This window comes from Melanerpes formicivorus, unplaced genomic scaffold, assembly GCF_026170545.1.
Source record: "Melanerpes formicivorus ecotype bairdi unplaced genomic scaffold, bMelFor1.0.p_v2 SCAF_38, whole genome shotgun sequence".
NCBI classification, from domain to species: Eukaryota; Metazoa; Chordata; class Aves; order Piciformes; family Picidae; genus Melanerpes; species Melanerpes formicivorus.
Window position 1 is genome coordinate 6,082,473 of NW_027142390.1, and position 23,166 is coordinate 6,105,638.

General features: G+C 45.4%; 1 protein-coding gene across 4 annotated transcripts in view; it reads left to right on the forward strand.

Annotated features, from left to right (window-relative positions):
* IPPK (inositol-pentakisphosphate 2-kinase) overlaps positions 1-23,166 on the forward strand; it is a 35,744-nt gene that overhangs the window by 2,485 nt on the left and 10,093 nt on the right. For 3 of the 4 annotated variants that reach the window (XM_068158021.1, XM_068158024.1, XM_068158022.1), the window contains exons 2-6: positions 15,381-15,428; positions 19,859-19,954; positions 20,651-20,717; positions 21,977-22,098; positions 22,480-22,569. In XM_068158021.1, coding sequence (XP_068014122.1) covers positions 15,381-15,428; positions 19,859-19,954; positions 20,651-20,717; positions 21,977-22,098; positions 22,480-22,569 — 423 coding nt within the window. Of the gene's footprint in view, positions 1-9,764; positions 9,855-15,380; positions 15,429-19,858; positions 19,955-20,650; positions 20,718-21,976; positions 22,099-22,479; positions 22,570-23,166 lie in introns of those variants that run through there. The other variant, XM_068158023.1, reaches the window with a different exon arrangement.

Below are 23,166 nucleotides of genomic sequence, written 5' to 3' on the forward strand. Positions count from 1 at the left end.
ATTCCTGTCCTTGGTTGTGTGGAGTGTGGCTGGACTGGTAAAGAGTAAGGGGACAAGGCACGCATCATCACTTCATGGCGCTCTCATGTGTTTTAGACTATGCTTATCTCTTTAGTTTGTTCTGTTCCCTATACCTTTTCCTTTAGGACATGAATGTAATCCAGAGTTAGTACAGTACCAAAATTAAAAACTTGGTCATAGAAAAGTCACATGGCCAGCCAACAGCTCTGCTAGCCAACAGCTCTGCTAGCCATGAGCTGATAAGCCTATGGTGCAGGCAACGTGCAGCCCTCTGAGTGGTGGCAGATAGAGGTTTGTCTGACAGTCAGAGGCTGATGTTCCATAGAACATGCTCTGTTTTGTTGCAGGTGGTGTAAGGTACAGCTTGGTGTGCTTGTTCCTCTTGCAGGTTATGGATCTTGCTAAAGGCAGCAGCAAGGAGAGCCCCATGCGTGCCTGGCTCCTGCAGCCTGCGTGGTGCCCTGCTGCAATCACTGCGAGCACAGCTCTGTCCTGATGCATGTGCTGAAGGAGCGAGGGCTGAGGCAGGGCACGGGCTAGTCAGCACGTCTCAGCTTACAGAGATAGTTTTACAGCATTTAGCAAGTGATCTGCTGAGTGCAGATGGAACATCTACCACGCATCTCCAGGTACCATTGTTACCTCTGGAGCTGTATGCCTGCTTGCTTAATGCAGGCTTGCGTTTCTGCTTCCCTGGATTTTTAGTTTTAGTTGTGAAGAATGACAGTTCTAGATGGACAGCATCGTGGTTCCAATTTCTCTGCTGCTGCTGAAGCTTTTCCCCTCAGTTTTATTTCAGTTGTGGTTAAGTTAATCCAAATTGAAACTGAATTGTGGTCAAAAAGGCTTTGTGCATACAGTCTTGCAGCCTGATGAAATGCTTGTATAGAAAATGAATGGGGACAGCTTTCCTACCTCCTGGTTTTAGTGAGAGGCACAACTGGTAACACAGCTGATTCCTGAAGACAGTGCTTAAAGTGTTCAGAAAGACTGCTGTGAGCACACTTAAATTGCAGGTTCATTCAGCGGTGTCCATGTAATCCTTGTCCATTGGTTGCAGTTTTGAATACATGATTGAGTTTCACTTTCCCCTTTGAATAACTTAGTGGCCACCCTTCACACCGTATGGCAGGTGGTCTGGTTACTCCTAGTTGCTATCTCAGGGATGCATGAAAGTGGGGTTTTGTAGAGCTGTTTCTGTAATGCAGCAACTCGGCACCACCAGGGACAGCCAGGCCGTGTAGGAAGGATGCTCCTTATTCCCTGCATTTTCACTGGAGTGATGCTCCTTCCACATCAAATTTGGCTTCTGATTGAAAAAGAGGGCTAACCCATTCTTTCATTCTTCTTCCCTGCTCTTGAGCAGTAGAGAGGGTTCAGAGGAGCTGCTGCGGAGCAGTTATCTTGTGGTAAGCTGTTGACTCTTGTTTAAGAAGTGAGCTGGAGATCCTCATTAGTAGTTCTGTGTTTTAATCAGTTGTTTGCTTTTATAGAGACACCTAATATTTCATTTCAAGAGGCTTGGGGAGGTGTTTGTAGAAAGCAATGTAAGCAACTCGAGAAATAATGACTTGCATTTCCTTTCACTGTTGAAACATGCACTTGCAATCTCCATGTTTTCTTTCTTTATGAGATAAAATGTTTACAGTCATTCTGTGCATCACTGCAGTTGATTTGCACTCATGTTTGGATTTTGGGTGTGGGGATATTATGGTAGCCAAATGCTTCATCTTAAAATGTCACAGAACATTAGAGGTTGGAAGGGAGCTCCAGAGATCCCTGAGTCCAACCCCAGTATGTCTGATTGTTAAGTTTATGCTTCAGGGTGACAACTGGGAGGTGGTAGAAGGAAAGAGGATGATTTTTTTTCCCAGTTTGTCTTTTTAGATTTGGTGAGATGGTGCAGAGGAGCCTTGGTGTGTGGTGCAGAGGAGCCTTAGTGTGTGCTTGCAGAATTTCATATCTTCAGATGCCTTGATTATTTGTAATAACCTACTTCTTGCCTGGGAGCATATGCAGCCTTAACACACATCCTTGGGTCTTGGTATGGGACTTAATTAGTAACTGTGTAAATCATCTCCAGAGCATCTGTAAGTGTATGAGAAAGAAAAAGGGAGGGAGGGTAGATGGAGAAGGTAGATGAAGCAGAGCTAAGGAGACTGGGTGAGGGGCTCAAGTCAAGTAGGCAGACTTGCAGAAGCATCCTGATGTTGGTGTCTGCAGTAAGTGTCTCTCCTGTCGCTCCTCTCTGACACCTTTTTGTTTTCCTTTCCTCTGGGACATGTGGGTGAAGATGGAAGATACCAGAGTGCTGCTTTTGCAGCCATCCTTGCTGGGCCTTGTTCTGACTTTGCAGGGGACTGGAGAGAGAGCACAGGTTGCTGGGAGAGAGCAGGGATCTTGGCTTTTAACTGGAGTCTTGGCTTTCTGCGCGAGGGGGAGATGGATTTGGCTTTGTTTGTTTGAAATAAAATCTCTGTACTTGCCAGGGAGTGTTGTGTGTTGAATCAGGCTAGGTAATTTTCCCTGATGGTGCTTTTGCAGTAGGAAATAGTTTTCTTGTGGTTGTTTTGTTTTTGAGAATAATGACAGGTGGTTGGGTTTTTTTCTTTTGGTCCTGGAAAAGTTTGCCATAATAAACTTACTTGGAGAGAGGACCATTAACAATGTTGTATGTTGAGGCCTTTGCTGACAGAGGGAAAAGCCTGTGGTCAGAATTGCTACCTAACTGCAGCTTTCCTATCTGGCCTTGTTGGGCAGAAAGGGAGTGATGCTGAATTGTTAATTGTTGTTTTGTTGAGAGAATCTTCTTGAGACACTTTTTCTGATGGTGTGATTTTGTGCAAGTTAAAAACCTGTGTGTCCTGTTTCTTCTTCCACTGTTTGTTTTTTTTCAGTGTGGAGTTGGCTGCATTTGTTTTGCTCTCTCAAAATTAGTGTGAGTGAAGCATTGCCCCCAGAACTTCCAAGCCATTCCTGAGAAATTCTCCAGATCTCTGACTGTAAAGGATATTCTGTGCACTTCTGTTTGGTTCTTTTCCCTTATTAATTCACTGTTCCACAAATATTGCCTATTAATGCCTTGATCTGAAGGAAATACAGACCAGGCTGCTAATTCCTGTATTGGAGAGTCTTCAGGTAGGAGAAAAATACTGGAAAAGCAGCTGCTGTTCATTGTGAGTGTAAATCCAAGAGCTTATTGAATATCTCTGAATATCACCCTGCTTGAAAACATGGCCAAGTTAGGTGGCTTGGTTCTGTTACAGTAGGAAATGACAGAACAGGTAAAATGCAACTTGTGTTTCTTCAATTTTATTTTGAAAGGCAAAGGCATAGTTTTGGTAACATTTTTGTACCCTTTAGGAGCTTCTTCTATTTGATTCCAAACTGATGATATTTCTTATTTCTAATGGGTGTCCTACTCTGGATGTATCTAAGAGCCACCATGGTTATGTGATGTAATACAAGGAGGAGGTTTGCATCCAGGTCTGTAGAATTTACTGGAGAAAGCAAAACTTACACGTGAGCAAGCTGAACCAAGATTCCAGAATCTGCTTTAATGGGCATTAAGGGCTATTAAAACATACACATATAATTTTGTTCCCCTTCCACCTGGGTCGTAGGGCATTTCTTTGACCTGATTTCTCCAGGGGGATTGTGTCTCTAAACATTGTCTAGCAAACCCCTGCACCTGCACATCCTTTCCCTGCTTAGAAAAAGGCCAAAGAAAACAGACTGATGACAAAATGTCATATGATTAAATATCACTTATTGCTTTGTTCCTTCTTTCCTAGTTGTAGTTGCTTTTGTTATATATATATAAAAACCTGTTTATTTAGTAGTTGTAAGCAAGTAGAGGAGTTTCTGCCCAAATTTCCTGAAGCAAGCAGCTCTAAGACCCAGTTGAAAAGCTAAGTATGCAATCAGGGTGTGTCATCAGTGGAAAAGAAAGGAAGAGATGTCTGCCTTGCTGTAAGCAGCAATCGGAGTTTTAGGAACAGGAGGCAATCACCAGTTTGAGTTGGAATTTGGGACCCTTTGTGTCACCTGTATGAAATTGTATGTTTCCTTGTGTTAACTGCTAGTAAAATACCCATCTGTGGTCACTTAAAACAAAGGCAGAGGGCTTTGTATTTGATTGTATATGGTTCTTTGGCTAAATTGGCAAAACTGTGACTGTAGATGTCTTAACTAATTAGACTAACTCTACCTGGGTACAACCTGCAAAGCCTTTACTACAAACAAAGAGCTAGAAGTTGGAAGCACTTCCAGTTCTGGGGATTAGTTCTGTGCAAAGTTTTTTTTGATGCCCAAGAAAGTCAACAGCTTGAATCAACACCTATACAGGATTTTAATTCCATGCTGTGACAGGAATTCCCTATTGCACTAGTGCAGTTAAATTTCCTTTTCTGTGCCATTACCAGATTGCTTCACTTGAAAGGGTGCTGTGAACGCAGTGCAGTTTAGTACCTTCCATAAAGTGGAAGGGAAGGTGGCACTGGGTAGCAGGGCTGAGGGTAGAGAGGAGAAAGAGCAGAAAGGCCACAGTTACAACTTTTCTAATCATGTCAGTAGTTTAAGTTCTGTAGATGGGGAAATGTCCATTTCTCAGCCCCTCAGTTCAAGAAGGACAGGGAGCTACTAGAGAGAGCCAGCACGGAGCCATGAAAGTGATTAAGGGAGTGGAACATCTTCCTTATGAGGAGAGACTGAAGGAGCTGGGGCTCTTCAGCTTGGAGAGGAGGAGACTGAGAGGTGACATCATTAATGTTTATACATTTGTAAAGTGTGAGTGCCAAGAGGATGGAGCCAGGCTCTGCTGGGTGATGCCCAACGACAGGAGAAGGGGCAACGGGTGGAAGTTTGCGGCATAGGAAGTTCCATGGAAACATGAGGAAAAATCTGTTCACTGTGAGGGTGACAGAACACTGGAACAGGCTACCCAGAGGGGTTGTGGAGTCTCCCTCCAAGATCCCTGCCTGAATGTGTGGTCTGCTCTAGGGGCTGAAGCACCTCTCCTCTGAGGACAGACTGAAGGAGTTGGGGCTGTTCAGTCTGGAGAAGAGAAGGCTCTGAGGCTCCAGTATCTGAAGGGGGCCTACAAGAAGGCTGGGGAGGGACTTCTCAGGATCTCAGGTAGTGATAGGACTAGGGGGAATGGAATGAAGCTGGAGGTGGGGAGATTCAGGCTGGATGTGAGGAGGAGGTTCTTCACCATGAGAGTGGTGAAGCCCTGGAATGGGTTGTCCAGGGAGGTGGTTGAGGCCCCGTCCCTGGAGGTGTTTAAGCCCAGGCTGGCTGAGGCTCTGTCCAGCCTGATCTAGTGTGGGGTGTCCCTGCCCATGGCAGGGGGGTTGGAACTAGATGATCCTTGTGGTCCCTTCCAACCCTGAATGATAATATGATACTATGATCCTGCTCTGGCAGGGGGGTAGACTGGATGATCTTTGGAGGTCCCTTCCAGCCCCTAACATTCTGTGATTGTGTGAAATACAGTGCATGTGTAGAAGGAAATGGGAGACAGAAACACTGAACCTTAGGTGCAATACTCTGATGTGACAGTGATGCTTTAACTAATAGCAGCAACACCACTCTTCTCCAAAAATACTTTTTTTCAGAGGTGGTTTTTAATTTGCTGCTGGTGGACTGTTGGAACACACTTGCCTTCTGGTGACTCTTTGGAAATTCAACTCTGTGTTTATCTTTTCTTTCCTTTTTTTTTTGTTGAGTGACTTTTGAGACTACTGAAGACTATACACAGTGAACATGTAAAACGAGTCCAAGTGTTGCAGACAAGCTCAGGAGGTTAGTTAGCCTTGAGTAAAGACAGCCTTGACTTTAATTCCATCCCCCCTCCGTTTGGGGTCTGTGCCTGCTCAAACTTCAAACTGAATGAATTTCTTTTTGCAAGTTTATCAAGTTGTTATCTAAAAAGCATTTTTCTTGTCTATTGCAAGTGTTTGCTAAGTGCACTGAGGGTGGATTTCATAAGACTGTGCTTTGCCTTCTCCATGCTGCACGTGGATCTTCCCTCTGGACAGCCCTAATGGGTTCATTACTGAAAATAACTTGGCCGACCCATAAGCTGTATAGGAGTGGCTGGTCTAATAGCCTGGTTTAGTCACTCCTTTATTTCCTCCTTTCCAATCTTTCAGTGTTTTCTTTGCCTCAGTGTGTTACTTCTGAGATATGGAATAGCTGTGTTCTGCCCTCCTGGCTTTGCTTGGGAAGGAGCAGACACTGTATTCAACTGAACAGTCGCCCAAGACTTGCTCAGGCTTCTTCTACCTGAGTTGTTCAGGATGCTTGGAATCATTAGGTTGTTCTTCATTTTATTGCTGAACTTCCTTCTAACCTCCATTACTGTTTGAACTGTATATCACCTCCCTTCCCCTCTCTATTAATATTTTTCTGAAGTGCCTTATTTCCTCAATGTAGCAGCAGCTGGCTGTGCAGCTCAATGAAAGAGAGTGTTTGTGGCTGGTAGGTGGAGGTTTAGAGCAGCTTAAAGGAAGGAAGCTTAGCACATGTTTTTGTGTTCTTGTTGTTATCTCTCACCTGTTTGACAGATGGATGAGGTATTTGATACCCTGTTAAATGTTGTTAAGGACCAGATTGTTCCTAGCTTGTTTTCAACAGATGTCAGGGACATCTACTGCATTAACAGAGTGCAGTAATGTGCACTATGGGCCAGGCATCAACAGGTTAATTCATTCTATCCTCTCTCTGGTATGTGTTTCCACCTAGTACTGGTGGGTGTATCACTTGATATCATTTCTGGTACTGTGATTAGGTGCTTAGCTGAAGGGCAAATGTTTCCTTCTCGCTCCTGGTTAATGCAGTCATTAAATTGGTACTGCCTGCACGCTGCAACGTCGTTACACAAAGCTTAGCTCTAAAGTGAAACCTGAGTTGGTGCTTAAGTCTCGTGGGAACCTAGACCATAACCAAGCAGGGAAAAAAAGTGGAATGAGCACCTGAAGTCTGATGCAAGCCATGAGCTCTGTGCTAAAGAAAACAAGCGTGGTGGTGGTGTTTGCTTCCAAGTAATGCGTTAGCAAATTGCACGGTGTTGAGCCAGGTGCGATGCCTGACGTTCTTGATTCAAGTCAAGAAATAAAAGAGTTGGTTTTAAGGGACTCCTAGGCTAAATAAAACAGTATTGTTCTGATTTGTCAATGCTTCCTTGCACTCTGGGTGAGCAATTGCTAACCTTCCTCCGTACTGGCAGGAAATGTAGCTTTCCTCATTTTGTTTTGTGTGAGCTTGCCCACCTTACACAGAACCAAACCAGGTTGGAAAACATCACTTGCATATAATGCTGCTATAGGTATTTCATTCAAAAGCTGCAGTTTTCCAGTGCTTGGTTGTTTTTATCTCCTGCATCCCTCCACATGGCACACCACACTGACAGCCTGGGTGAGGAGACCTTCAAAAATGTCTTGTGTTGAGTATCATAAAGGTAAGCCTTGACTGAAACGCTTGGGCAGTGTGGTGGGCATGGTTGTATGGAGTGCTGTTAGTTCTCAGAAGGATCTCTCCTCTGCACAGTGGTCTTTTCAGAGATGGGAAGATGACATCTCTCCATTTGCCTTCCTCCCAGAAACTGCATTTTCTGAATAGAAAATCATAGAATTGTCAGGGTTGGAAGGGACCTCAAGGATCATCTAGTCCTGACCCCCCTGCCATGGGCAAGGACACCCCACACTAGATCAGGTTGCTCAGAACAACATCCAGCCTGGCTGTAAAAGCCTCGAGGGATGGGGCTTCTACCACCTCCCTGGGCAACCTGTTCAGTGTCTCACCACCCTCATGGTGAGGGTCTCTGTCTTCTCTTTAAATCCCTCAACCTACAGCTGGGATTGAAGGGGTTGTGGAATGTAAATTTTGACTAAAGAATGTCAGAATATTTTTTTGTATTGACATAGGCCACAGAAATAGCTTAATGTCAGCAAAAGAGTTCCATAGCTCACACTTAGGACCACTGGAACTGCTGTTAATTAGTGTTTGCATATCACTGTGTTAAACAGGGCTCAAATAGCAGTTCAGTGTGATTTAACTTCTTCCCTCCCTGTGATTGAAACTGAGATAGAATGCACCTTCTGCAGGCGTCATGGCTGTGTGTTGTCAGACATCCACAATGATTAGGTTGTTGAATAACTACAGTGGTGCTAATAGAAGGTTTGGCATACCTGGTGAGTTGGTAAGTTCTTGACAGCTCTTCAGGCTCAGCAGAAAGAGAATGACTTAAACAACCAGATTTTACTGTTATAAAGAAAGTCAAAAAGCCTTTAGGGGCACCATTCTCTCTAAACACAGTCAACTTCTTCTCATCATCTTCTTAAGCAGTAGTTGGTGGTGGTGTGTGTAACTGACTGCAACAGATAGTGTAGTCATAATTGCAGGCAAAGTTATGATTATTATTAATTGTATGTTACCAGTCAGAGTGTTTCCCCCTGTGTTTATCATTGAAAGCTTATGACTTTTATAGGGACAACTTTAAAACCAGGGTGGAGTTTCTTGTTCTGCTTGTACAGTGTGATGTAAAGCGGTGTGTTGTGCTGATAAAAGTACTGGTTGAGTTTTTTAGATCCCACAATTTGTGACACACTGTGGAGTGAGGGAGATGATGGGTGTGGGCAAAGGAGTGGATTTCCTTTTGGTACTTGAAGTTGCTTCCCCAAGTACCTTGGTTTCTACCAGTAGATCTTGCATAGGAGAGCACAAGTTGGTAACCAACTAGATGAGAATCTTTCCTGATGCACTGGACAGTTGCACAGCTAGCTGTCAGAGCAAGGCTTTGCCTCTAGACAAAAGCACTTAACACACGCTGTTTAGAGTAATGAGAGAGTAATAACCAGTGACGTGAGCCTGCTTATTTGGAAAAGCAGAAGCTGAAGTGATGTTTCCCAGGCTTTGTGTTTGGTCAGGCTAATTCTTCACAGTTTCCTACAGAAGCTTGTTTTAAAGCCCTGGCAGCCGCGGTGGGAACAGCGGAAGGAAAATGCACACCTTTCTGTACTTCTGAGCAAGGCTGGTAGCATTTCAGTTTGGTTTGGGACAAGTTTTCCTCTTTCTTTCCCTGGCAGCTCTTACAGATTTTGTTAATAATGTAGCAAGAGAGAGAAATTTGAAAAAGACCTCTGTAGTGCAAGCCAGGTTTTTCCTCTAAAGGGGAATATCCATTCACCCCAGTTGTGCTGAACCTGTGAAGGCTCTCTGGTTCAAGAGACAATCATGAGAGTGTAATCTGATGACAGTGGAGTTTAGAAGACATTACTGGAAAATGCAAAGTATCAATCACCGAGCTATAAAGCAATAAACTCAAGCTTTTATCCTGGTCTCATAATGCTAACTGTCTAATCCAAAGTACCAGCATTGGTGCCAGTCATCTTTTGGCCTGGCTACCAACGATTGGGTTTGGATTTCACTCAGTAGGGTTAAAGTAATAGCTGCAGTAGTAACTGCTTTGGAGAAGAGAAATTCTTGCAGAGAACCTTCTTGGGTGCCTAAGACCAGCAAACTATTTTTTCCCAAGATACTTTAGGACAAGAGGGTGTGTGTGTATGTGTGTGTGTTTTACATTTTCACATCACCTCCCACTGCTTCTTGTCTCCTTGTTGGCAGCCATTACCTTTGAGTTATGATTTAATCCAAACAATTGTTTCATGATAGGGTGCTGAAGATGTGTTTGCCTTTCTTGGTGGGACCATAAGCTTAAGGCTGGAGCCTCAAAATGCTGTGGCATGAGATAGTGCTCCTCCGGAACATAGGCTACTGATTACATCACCCCAGCAGCCAAGCGACTGTGAATGTGTTTTGGGAGACACAAGGTTTGGTATCCTTGTTGCTATTGTTTGTTTTTGAGTTTTCCATAACAATGGGAAATGTCTTTTGTCTTAGCCCCTAGGATGGTCCTGGACAGTAAGAACCTTTATTGTTATCTGTTTGTTATTCTTTGCCTGGAGAGTAGGAGCAGTCGTATTTGATATTCTGGTGGCTTTTTTGTTTCTTAGTCTTTGTCACCATCTGGGTACAGAACATACTTGGAGGGAAAGGACTGGAGGATTGGGCAGAATCCAATGGGATGGCATTTAACAAGTCCAAGTGCTGGGTGCTGCACTTTGGCTACAGCAATCCCATGCAGAGCTACAGGCTGGGGTCAGAGTGGCTGAGAGCTCCCAAACAGAGAGGGCCCTGGGGGTGCTGATTGACAGCCGCCTGAATATGAGCCAGCAGTGTGCCCAGGTGGCCAAGAGGGCTAATGGCATCCTGGCCTGCATTAGGAATAGTGTGGCCAGCAGGAGCAGGGAAGTCATTGTGCCCTGTGCTCTGCTTTGGTTAGGCCACACCTTGAGTCCTGTGTCCCGTTCTGGGGCCCTCAGTTTAAGAAGGACATCGAGACACTTGAAGGTGTCCAGAGAAGGGCAACAAGGCTGGGGAGAGGCCTTGAACACAGCCCTGTGAGGAGAAGCTGAGGGAGCTGGGATTGTTTAGCCTGGAGAAGAGAAGGCTCAGGGGAGACCTCATTGCCCTCTACAACTACCTGAAAGGTGGTTGTGGCTGGGAAGGGGTTGGTCTCTTCTCCCAGGCAACCAACACCAGAACAAGAGGACACAGTCTCAAGCTGTGCCAGGGGAGGTTTAGACTCGAGGTGAGGAGAAAGTTCTTCACCAAGCGAGTCGTTCATCATTGGAATGTGCTGCCCAGGGAGGTGGTGGAGTCACCATCCCTGGAGGCGTTCAAGAGGGGACTGGACGTGGCACTTGGTGCCATGGTCTAGTCATGGGGTCTGTGTTGATAGGTTGGACTCGATGATCCTCGAGGTCCTTTCCAACCTAAGTTATACTGTGATCCTGTGAAAATGTAGACAGATTTTTTCCTTTGAATTCCCTGTTTTTCTAGCTCAACTTGCTTCAAAAGATGTGAAACCTCTTAATGCTCCATGTGTTACACTTGCCTGCCCCTCCATGCATGGTTTCTTTTTTTCTCTCTGCTTGATCTCTCAGACTTCTTTTGTCCCATGGGACGCTTGTCCAGTGAGCTGAACACCTTGATGGTAATAGTGCATCAATGGAAGTGGTGTTAAGCAGTGGAAGGGCTTATAGAGGTGCATGTGGAGAATGACATTTAGGATGTAGCTGATCTATCCTGATTTCAAAGTGCTGAGGATAAACATGCTACAGCTTTGATGTCCAATCTGTAAATATAAACAAACATAAGGCATTTGAGGTAACTGACAAAAACCCTCATGGCAATAGCAATGACAATTTTCCAAGTAGGTAATCACAAAATGTTAGGGGCTGGAAGGGACCTCAAAAGATCATCCAGTCCAACCCCCCTGCCAGAGCAGGATCACACAGGAACACATCCAGGTGAGTTTTGAGTGGCTCCAGAGAGGGAGATTCCACAGCCCCCCTGGGCAGCCTGTTCCAGTGTTCTGTCACCCTCACAGTAAAAAAACTTCCTCATGTTCTCGTGGAACTTCCTATGCCTCAACTTCCACCCATTGCCCCTTCTCCTGTCACTGGGCATCACTGAGCAGAGCCTGGCTCCATCCTCTTGGCATTCATCCTTTACATATTTATAAACATGAATGAGGTCACCCTTCAGTCTCCTCCTATCCAAGCTGAAGAGCCCCAGCTCCCTCAGTCTCTCCTCATAAGGAAGATCTTTGTGGCTCTGTGCTGGACTCTTTAAAGCAGTTCCCTGAGGTCCTTCCTGAACTGAGGGGCCCAGAACTGGACATGACATTCCAGATGCAGCCTCACCGGGGCAGAGTAGAGGGGGAGGAGAACCTCTCTCGACCTACTAACCACACCTCTTCTAATACAGCCCAGAATGGCATTGGCCTTCTGGGTCAAGTGAATCAGTAATGCAGTAGTGTGAGCAGTGTGGGCTGGTATTTTCAGTGGCAGTGGTTCTGAAGCAGTTGGCATGTTTGACACCTAATGGCTTAATCTTTGTGCTGTGGCAGTGTATTTGTGTGAAGGTGTCTGGGATTGCACCTGGCTGAAAACTTCCCCCTAGAAAACGTTTGGGGGGATTTTTGTGTGGTGTTTACTCTGACCATCTGATAGCTTCACAAAGGCACTGTTGTGGGCCAACTAGTTGCAGTGTATCTGTGACTGAGAAATTGTTTGAACTTTGCAGTTTCCTTTTGCCATTGTTAGCCAGACAATGTGTTCTTCTTTTGTCAGACATCATTTTGGTCTTTTTCTCCTAGCCTGCTTCTTAGAATCATAGAAGCATAGAATGCATTGGATTGGAAGGGACCCTAGGTCATCTATCTCACCCCCTGCAGTGAGCAGGGACATTAACTAGATCAGGTTGCTTAGGACCCCCAAGTTTGAATGTGTCCAGGGATGGGGCCTCCACCACATCTCTGGGCAACCTGTTCCAGTATTTCACCACACTCACTCTGAAGAACTTCCTCCTAATGTCTAATCTAAATCTGCCTTTCTCTAATTTAAAATCATTGCCCTTTGTCCTGTTGCTACAAGCCCTTCTAAATAGCCCCTCCCCAGCCTTCCTGTAGGTCTCCTTCAAATACTGAAATGCCAATGTAAGGTCTCCCTGGACCCTTCTTTTCTCCAGGCTTCTCTTTTCTGAGTCATCTTGAGACACAATTTGGTAATGAACAAATAATGCAGGGGTTTGCCAGAGCAGTGGTTGGCAGCTTGGTGACTGGGAGCTGATGAACAGATGAGTATCTCCAACACCCCTGACATGCTACAGAATCAGGTTTCTGAACTGATTAGAGGTGATGATCAGATCACTCTGTCACTGATCCTCTTCCTCATGAATGTTTAAAGCTGGGAATCCAAACAATTGCACACTGTAAAAATCCCATGGTGTATGCATTGTGTACAGGCTCACTAGGCCTAAACTGTCAGCCACATGTGGGCATAACTGGAGAAAAAGAGCAAGTGTCACCCACACTCCTCTCAGTCTGCATGACTGGAGTTAGTTTATCAGCTTTGTTGTTGTGACTCTTGGGCTCTTTGGATCTTGAGTGGAGTCAAAATGGAGGGAAGTGTTTTACCTGAGAGCATTTCCCAGGTGTGGGGGGACTGAGACCTGCACTGGCTTTGGGTTTTTTAGCTATTTCAGTGGCAATGTCTGAATTCCAGGCTTCTTTTGTTGGTATTTTAGATTACACACTGCTATCTGTTTTGCTTTTCTCCTCCTGCTTCTCTCTTGCAATTAAAGATAACTGCAGCTCTCTCCCACTCAGCACTGTCCAGAGAGAGCTTTCAGCCCTGAAGTGCAGAGTGTTTGCTGGTGCTGTCATGCTATGGGAAGGTTTTTTTAATGGCCAGCAATTTGGAAGGGAAAAACACTTTAGATTCATGGAATCAAAGCTAACTCTGACATTTTATCTGCTTTATCTTTGTCAGGGAGCCTGAGCATTAGTGGTGTTTTGTTAGTGCTGTAAGTACAATGGAATTGTTTTTGGTGTGTCTAGGAAAGGGCCAAATGGAGATGGTGAGTGACTAAGAGGTAATTCCAGAAAAGAGCTGTTTGCCTACTGTGGTGCCCAGTGTTTTTTATCCACATCTTGCCTGAATAGGCTGAAGTACCTCAGTGAGAGTATCTGGAGGATCAGATATTTTGACTGACTAATCTGAGGCAGGGCTGTGTGCTGCCTTGTGCCAAGTAAGGCTGCAGGCTCCTTAACACCATGGCTGCTTTTTTTTTAATTAAAAATACAATATTTATTATAATCAGTCCATTTATCAAGGGTGCTGGTTAATTTGGGGCAGATTTTATTGAGAGAAAGAGATTTCAGGTGGCTTCTGTGACGGAAGACGCTCTCTTGATAGGCTGAAGGAGGAAGACCAAATTTACAACAGCTACCAAACAGTTTTATCTGAGCTCTCAAAACATCCTCAGCTTTTATTTTTAAAAATTCATGTACTGTGAAAATATGAAGGTGGTTGAATTGTTACAGGATTGGATAGAAATAGAATAGAATAAACCAGGTGGGAAGAGACCTTCAAGATCATCGTGTCCAACCTATCATCCAACACCACCTAATCAACTAACCCATGCAACCAAGCACCCTGGCAAGTCTCCTCCTGAACACCTCCAGTGATGGTGATTCCAGTCAGGGTAGGAAGGGACCACAAGGACCATCTAGTTCCAACCCCCCTGCCATGGGCAGGGACACCCCACACTAGATCAGGCTGGACAGAGCCTCATCCAGCCTGGGCTTAAACACCTCCAGGGACGGGGCCTCAACCACCTCCCTGGACAACCCATTCCAGGGCTTCACCACTCTCATGGTGAAGAACTTCCTCCTCACATCCAGCCTGAATCTCCCCACCTCCAGCTTCTTTCCATTCCCCTTATTCCTATCACTACCTGACATCCTGAGCAGTCCTTCCCCAGCCTTCCTGTAGGCCCCCTTCAGATACTGGAAGGCCACAATGAGGTCACCTTGGAGCCTTCTCTTCTGCAGACTGAACAGCCCCAACTCCTTCAGTCTGTCCTCATAGGAGAGGTGCTCCAGCCCTCTGATCATCCTCCTGGCCCTTCTCTGGACACCTCCCAGCACCTCCATATCCCTCTTGTAATAGGGGCTCCAGAACTGGAGGCAGTACTCCAGGTGGGGTCTCACCAGAGCTGGGCAGAGGGGGAGAATCACCTCCCTCGACCTGCTGGCCACACTTCTCTTGATGCAGCCCAGGATCTGATTGGCTTTGCAGGCTGCAAGTGCACACTGAGAGCTCATGTTGAGCTTCTTGTCCACCAGCACCCCCAAGTCCCTGTCCTCTGGGCTGCTTTCCAGCCAGCCATGACCCACCCTTTATTTGTGCCTCGGATTTCCTTGACCCAAGCCTGCTGTATTTGTCCCCCGTAACATGTTTTGGAAGTTCAGAGGTCTTAGTGCTTCTAAGCAGAGCTGTGTAGCTGCTGCTGGTAACTGGCAAGTGTCTTCCTAATACTTTGTAGTGTTGTGCTGATTCTGTAAGCAGATGTTAAGAGAGTGCATATTTCTTTCCCCACCCTCCCAACCCCCTGAGACAGGTGTGAAGATGACAGGGTGTTTTCCTGTGTGTATTTGACAGTGTTCTAGCAGGTTTTCAGAGCAGTGCTATCAGCTGAGGCAGTATGTCCCCTGCTACGCTGGGTGACTGGGAGTGTGGAGTGGCTGCCAAGCTACGGTGATGGTCAGTCTGGGAACAGACACTGATATGTTTGATTTCAAGCTGAGTGAAATGACCATCTGAGAGGCTTGGTTTTCTTTTTTTATTCTTAATTTCTCAGATGAGGTAGATTTGGCAATCAGACAATAGTGCTGTTCTTAGTACTTTCATGCTAATTAAACCACTTTCTCTCTTATCTTTCCCCAGCGCTGCGTGGTGCTGCGGTTTTTGAAGTCCCCCCCAAACCAGAACAAGGTAAGATTTCCACATGTGCTGTTGCTGAAAGCCCCCAGGTAAGCTAATAACCAGTCTGAGGAGAAACAGGAAACCCAAGAAAGAGCTGTGACTGACAGGGGTAAGAATAAGAGCAGGTTTTGAAACGTGCCTGTGTTTCAGGAGTTTTGGCAGCAGGAGGAAATTTGATGTCCTCCTATGTAACTAAGATTCTGTGACTGCTGATACCAAGCTCTTTGTGTGGGACAGGTTGTCAGGCTGCAGTATGTGCAGTATCTGTCTGAGAAGAGAGCTGTGGCAAGAGAGAAAGTGCTAATGTTGCCCTTCAGTGTAGGATGCTGAGGAGGAAATGATAGTTTTACTGTCTCTTGCTAGGTGGGACAGGAGAGGAACAGCACAGGGCTGGTGTCATGATAAAGGTTTGCTGTTGACTACCTGTTCAGCAGCTGAAAAGCTGTGGAATTTGGACAATGATGTGAAATGCTTCTTGAAAATAGCCTTTGTCAGAGTGTGATTTCAGTGTCCTGCGTGTTGAGAAAGAGCATGGTGAGGCACAGTGACCAGTGTCATGGACTGGGGCAGCTGGTTTTCTGATAGAGAAGGAACTGAAGCAAGTTACCTTAGATCTGCTTGAACAGGGACAAAAAATAGGCAGGAATGAAAGGTGGATGGTAAAAGTGAAGTGTGCACATGGTGCTCCAAGGGGAAATAAAAGACAGCCCAAGAAGCAGAAAGTTCAAATGCTGCTATTTCCTCCACATAACAAGTGGTCTTCAGGTACCTGATAGATAGAGGGAATAGCTTGAGGTACAGCAGTGTCTGAACCATGGCTTTGTAAGGTTCACTGGCAGACTGCTGCCATGAGAAAGAAATAGAGAAGCTTTATGGCTGTAAAGACCTGTGCCTTAATTTCAGGCAAAAAGAAACAAGGAAGAATGTGAACATTAAACATGTAGGAAAGTTTGTTTTGCTTTAAGTCAGGAAGGTGAATGCAAAATGCATCCAGTATAACAAGGGACAGAGGAGGGGAGGTTTCCAAAGTAGATCAGAGTAGAGGAAGGGTAAACCCCATCAGCACAGTGTTACATCCAAGCTGTTTGGCTGTGCTGCTACTGTTGAAAGAAAGTCTGCTACCACTGAAGTGTGATTTAAGTATGTTTTGGATCTGCTTACAGTGGCAGGATTTCAACCCGTGCATTCTGTACTTCTGTAGTAATCCAAGATAACAATGTTTAGAGTTGTTAGGGAAACAGGGAAGAACCCAGTGGGTCAGAAGAAAGGAAAACAGTGCCTCTCTCAATTTCTAATAGAGCAGGGCAGAATTGGACCACAAGTGTAAGTAAAAAGTCAGTCTGTTGCCATTTGTTTAAGAAAACAAAACACCAAGTCCCATTTTTTTTTGCCCCCTTGTTTTTTTAAGTCCCCAGAGCTTGTTGCATAGTAATTGCTTTACAAAGCTGACCATGTTGCACAGGAAGCCAAGGAAGTGACTCCTCAGTTACCCACCACAGCGCTGAAGTTGATAATGCTTCTGTGGACTGCTCTGACGTGTGGTCAGTTTGTTGGATTGGGATAGTGAAACACAAGGAGAAGAATCTCCTGGGCATGGCCTTCTGTTAGTGCTTGAGGAAGGCTGGTGAGATTCCTGACTGGTTGGTTAGGTGGTTGGTTGGTTTTTCTCCTGCATCATCAGAGTAGTGAGGTTGCTCCGAACCCTGCTGAGCAGAGAACCATAGAATCAATAAGATTGGAAAAGACCTCAAAGATCATCAAGTCCAACCTGTCACCTAAGACCTCATGAGCACTAAACCATGGCAACAAGTGCCATGTCCAGTCCCCAGAGAGATGGATGGCACTGGGTATTCCTGTGGGCTGTGGCTGATGAAGCACCAAGAGCTTGCTTTTTAGAAACCGAGAGCAGAACTTTCAGAGTCGCCCCAGACAGGCACGCTTCTCTCCTATTCCTGTGACAGCAGAAAGGCTACTGGTGGCAGAGCTGCTTCTGAAGGTGCTGTAAGCAGTGTCTTTGAGTTCATGCTGCAGGCTGGTGACTGCCCACCACCAGAGAAGACTCTGCTGTTACAAACACAAGTGTTGCCTTTCGAGGCCTGGTTCGTGGCCAGCTCCAGCGTTCCGCGTTTGCTTCACGTCGTGGTTGTGTGGACTTTGTGATGCACAATTCCTGTTGGCTTTGCCCTTCACATGAGAGATTATGTAATTTGAAAATATTTAGTTCTTCTGATGATTGTTTGGGGTTTTTTGGTTGTTTTTTTAAAGGATCAGTTTTTCTCAGGGCAGAACAGAATAAATATTTTAGCTTCAGATCTGTAAACACATCCTGGAGAGTCAGTTTTGGATGTAGCAACATGAGAGCTATAGAGGAGGAAATGTTTTTCAGGTGTAATTTGTATTCCTGACTAGTGCAGGATGAGATTGGATAGAAAGTGTTATTTATCTGTAGCTCATCCAGTGAGAACAGCTTGGAAAGCAGCAGTTGAAGCACAGCATTTTCTAGTAGCAGGCATAGTGAAATCAGATGTGGACAGAGGCATCTCAGTCTCTTGTGCTTAACTCCTCTGGCAAAGGTAAAGTCATCTGGATGCTGCTTTGTGTTCACACTATCTGGTTATGGATTTGGGACTGGGTAATCTAGGAGTTAAAGAGGGTGCTGTTACTGCACATGGTGATCTTATTGCTGCAGCTCAGTGCTCTAATGAAAAATGCTCAGCGTAACACTGGGGCTTGCATTGAGCAGCATGTCAAGTGTCAGGGCTCATGGAATGGTTTGAACTGCACATTGCTGATTGTAGTGTTTGAGTCTTCTGCTTGAGTGACTTCACACCCCCCACCCCCCTTTTTATTGTATAGAACCTCTGTGGTGAGTGTGAGTATTTTGCTAAGTGAACTGGCAGTACTGATGGGGCCTTCAAAAGCTTTTCATCTCAGTGCCTTTTAGTATTGGAAGGTGAGGCTCCAGTAGTCTGTTAGTTGTTGTTTGTGAGCCTTCCCTGGTGTCACATAATCACAGCATGGTTTGGGTTGGAGCAGACCTTAAATATCATCCAGTTCCAACACCTGTGCCATGGGCAGGGACACCTTCCACTAGACCACGTTGCTCAAGGCCTGATCCAACCTGGCCTTGAACACCTCCAGGGAGAGGGCATCCATGAGCTCCTTGAGCAATGTGTTCCAGTGTCTCACCACCCTTACTGTAAAGAATTTCTTCCTAATATCCAGTCTAAATTTACTCTCTTTAAGCTTCAATCCATTCCTTCTTATCCTGTCACTACAGGCCCGTGTAAAAAGTCCCTCCCTAGCTTTATTATAGGCCCTTTTCAGGTACTGGAAAGCTGCTCTAAGGTCTTCCTGGAGCCTGCTTATCTCCAGGCTGAACTCTCTCAGCTTGTCCCCATAGGGAAGGTGCTCCAGCCCTCTGGTCAGTGACAATCTCCTTTTATCTCTAAACATGTTTAATTTCTGTGGGATAGTACTTCCTTCTTTCTCTAGACTTTGTATTACCTGAGTGTTCTCCTCCTACTGTTTTCTCTTACTCTATTGGTTTTGGGTTTTATCTTCTGCACATGCTGTTTTTCCACTCTCAGTTTTCTAACTTGGACAGGAGCATGGCATTTTCTGTTCCTCTACTGTTCCTCAATCCCAAGAGCAAATCTGTATGTTTCAGTGCTGTACAGTGGAAGGCAAAGTAGTGCTGTTCCAGGAAAGCTTTGTGTGTTACAAATCCTAACAATAAAACACTGTGCAGAGAACCAGAGTGTGCTGGAGTGCTGGGAACGGAGTAATGCTGCTGTAAAGCTTCTCTGTTACCTCTTCAGTAAGCAGAAGCCTGTCAGAGCCAGGCTGTGCTGAGCTCGCCTCCTTTCTGTCTAGCTTGACTTCTTTGTCTTGTAGTAGAACTTCAGTGTTTCCTTATAGACACATAGCCCAAAATTAATGGAAGACAACATGATAGTGAGATTTTTTCATTGGCTGGGGCAGGATTTGGGATAGGTGGCAAATCCTGTGCCTGTTTATGCAGAGCCCTGTGATGTGGCTCAGCTTTTGTGGCTGTTCTGTTCCAAATCTCCAAGCATAAGACACTGGAAGCCTCTCCTGCTGTTCACTGTTGGTCAGGTATGCTGTGCATCTCTTTGCAGCTGTAATGGTCAAAGAGTAATCTCCCCCACCTCCACTTTTCTTCTTTTCTCTGTCCTTTTCTCCCTGACACTTAAGAGTCATCTCTCCTGACCATTTTCCTGGCTGTCCCAGCCTTTCAGGCAGCAGCAGGGAGACAAGTGCAGCACAGGATTCATGGGCCTGTTTAATTTCAAGGTGCATTGACCTACCAAACTCAGTGGAGCAGTTAAGCTACTTTGCTAAACCATTGCCTGGTATGTGCATGTATTCTTGAGTGGAACCACTATCTCATAGTTAAATCACCATCTTTCTTCCAGACTTCAGAGGAAATACTTCACCATCTGCAGAACATCGTAGACTTTGGAAAACATGTCATGAAGCAGTTCTTTGGGGAGAACTATGTGCACCATGGGGTAAGTCTTTTGTTCTTCAACTAAATGGCTCCTACACTGTAAACACCAAAGTGTTTTGGGGAACACTGAATGCCAGTAAAAGGAATTAGCAGGGTCTGCAAATATTCCTGAGCAAGATACACAGAAGTGTTTGGGTAAGAACAGAGAGCCTGGTCTGTGCCTGATGAGGTTGCATTCCATGGTTTGAGCTATTTCAAGCTACTAATGAGTGGTCATTTATTTGCCCTGCATAAGGTGAGAGGTGTGGGAGAGAGATATATTTAAACTAACTGCAAAGCAAGGGGAGAAATTTGCTTCATGTGAAGTGTCTGGGTTTTTCTGCAGTCAGAGTAACCTTTCCCCTTGCCACTCTGGCCTTCAGGGTGGCCAGCTCTAGTTAGCTGAAGATCAGATACCTGAGGGAAAAGTAACATCTGCTGGAACTTGAGTTGCACAACAAATCTGTCTGGGAAGGGAGGCATGTGAGACATGGGACATCTTAATTTGTGAAAAATCACACAGGTTGCTTTATGTACATTAAGCTGGCACTGAAAATGCTCTTTCTCATGGCTTGAAATGAGTTCTTGGTTTTCATAGTGGAGTAACTGTTGCATGTGACTGTTGTTAACACTTACTGAAATGTGGGGTTCCATTGGAGACCCCCCAGGCTGGGTGTTAATTTTTGTGCTGAAATAAGTGTTCTTTTTTTCTTAACAGGAAATTATTCAACTGCCTTTAGACTTTGTAAGACAGCTCTGTTTAAAAGTTCAGCCAGAGAGGCCAGGTAAGTGCCAGGGATGGCATTTAAGAGGAGGCCTTCCTCAAGCTGTAAAGTGTCTCTCTTCATTCTAAAATAGAACCCATCATAACTTGGAATATGAGGAGACTGTAAATGTTTAGACAGTGACAAGCGGAAAATTGGATGTGAAAAAATGGCTATGTAGAATTAAAAATGGCATCTGAGACTAGTTTGATCAAACTGGGGAAAGGGACCCTCTGTAAGCCTGTGCTTGTGAACTCTTGAATAAGCTTTCACCTTGCTAGGAAGTCCCTTAAAAAGGGACCCCCTTGAGAAGGGTGGAAGATGTGTCCTGAAATAACTGTTTAAGTTCCATCAGTGTCTCCTCGTGGAGAAACTGCCCATGGAGCAGAGCTTTGGAAGATAATTTGGTGTGGAGGTTCTGAAACTGTCTTGTTTTCAGTCTTAGCATTTCACCTGGGGCTAAAAGCATCTTTCATCTGATGACTTACAGGACTCAAGTTCCAGCTTTTCAGGTCTCTCTCCTGATAGCTGCTGTCTCATTGTAAGGGGCTGTAGCACTGCAGGCTGTGCTGCCTTCAGTGGCCATCTCTGGGATAAGGGGGCTGTGCTGCTTCTCCAACATGGTCCTCTGGGCTCCCTGCCCATCAGTGAAGTGCCAGTATGTTGTATGAGGTGGGGATTGAAGGCACCAAGTGCAGGAGTTGAGTGTGAGCTGTGAAACCTTCTGGAACATGCTGCAAGAGTGCCAAGGTTTAGCAATCTGTGACGCATGCAGCAGGAAGTGATGTAAGCACTGGAGGGGCTACGAGGGGAATACGTAGACAGAGGGGGAGAGTGAAGCCACTTGAAGCTGCTGTTTACATTTACACTTTCTCCTGAGCTTCTGAGCAGTTTATGATATTCCTGCCAGCTGTCACAGGTTCCTGTTGACTAGACCGGGGGTAGCAGTTTGTGCAGCTGTAGCTAAGCAAACATGAGGTCACATCTGTGACAAAGCATATGGAGCATACTACTGTAGTTGACATATTTCAGGCCTCTCACTGGCCCTGCTCTTGGACTGAGCTGGGAGCTTTTGCAGGCTCTGTATGCCTGGGGCAGCCTTAGGGAGACTGAACAGTGGTTTGGTCATGGGGAGCAGAGTTCTGCAGGTGTCTAATGGGCTAAAGCTGGCAGAACTGTGTCCTGTCTTTCTGAGTTTGTTTCCACCCTCCCAGCTGGTGGACAAGGTAACTACGGAGTAAGAGAGACATCCCCACACCTGATTTTCTTGTTTCCCCCAGAGTCTCGCTGTGACAAAGACATGGACACTCTTAGTGGCTATGCAATGTGCCTTCCTAACCTCACCAGGCTGCAGACCTATCGTTTCGTGGAGCACCGGCCCATCCTCTGCATCGAGATCAAGGTACCAGTGAAGGGGGAAGGCTCTTGGGGGCACAGACTGACACAGCAAGGAATCCAGCAGTGTGATAGGGCAGAGCTCACTGCTTTTGCTGGGACCCACAGGATATGAAGTATTCCCTTCCTCCTACCAATTCCTGATGTCTGGAAAGCTGGGAATTTCCCAGCTATTACTGGGCTTTTTTTGTAGGCCACAGCAGTTGTGTATATCCATATTCCTTAAGTGAGAACTCTAACTGGCAATACTGTACAGCATTTTAAGTGTTTGCTGTTGGCTCTTTTTTGGTTTAATGTTCCTTGAACTGGCAAGATTTACATATTGTGCACCCTTCTATTTCTCTAAAGAACTACATGTATATTTACAATCTTTGTCTGTTTGTTTTAGCCAAAGTGTGGCTTCATTCCTTTTTCCAGCCATGTTTCACAGGAGATAAAGCACAAGGTGTGTCGTTACTGTATGCATCAGCACCTAAAGGTGAGCTTGGTTCTTGGTTCTTAAGCCACAGGGCTTTCCTTCCACTGTGCTGTGCTGCATTTGCCATTCCAGCCCTGCTCAGCTGTTGAAACTTGCTTAGACCTCCGATATGACTAAAGATAGGAGGAGGATACACATCTGAGTCTCTGGGTGTGAATCTGTTTGGTGAGGGACAGAACAAGTTCTGTGGGAAGCTGGAAGCAAACAAACACAATGTTAGTCTTTGAGGACTATTCATGCTGTTGGTGGGGTAAACTCTGATGTCAAAGCTCCTTTTGAGTCCAGCTCACCAAGTGCTTGGTGGTGTTCTGTAACTTAGAACAAGGTGTAACACACAGGGAGTTTGTTTGACCATGTTTGAAATGGTGTTAAGTGTGCCTCACTGGAACTTCACATGGCCTTCCTCCATGCATTATGCCTGTGGATGTGATTGGAGTGACTCAAGATAAATATGATCAGGGAGAGCCTCAGTAGTCAGGAATTCCACATTCCAAGGGCTTTCAGTGTCATGGGAGTTCTGCAGACAGGATGTTAGTGCCGCAGATCTGAGTGCTGAAGTAACTGAGAGTAGTTCCTGCAGGAGTGATTAACAGCGGT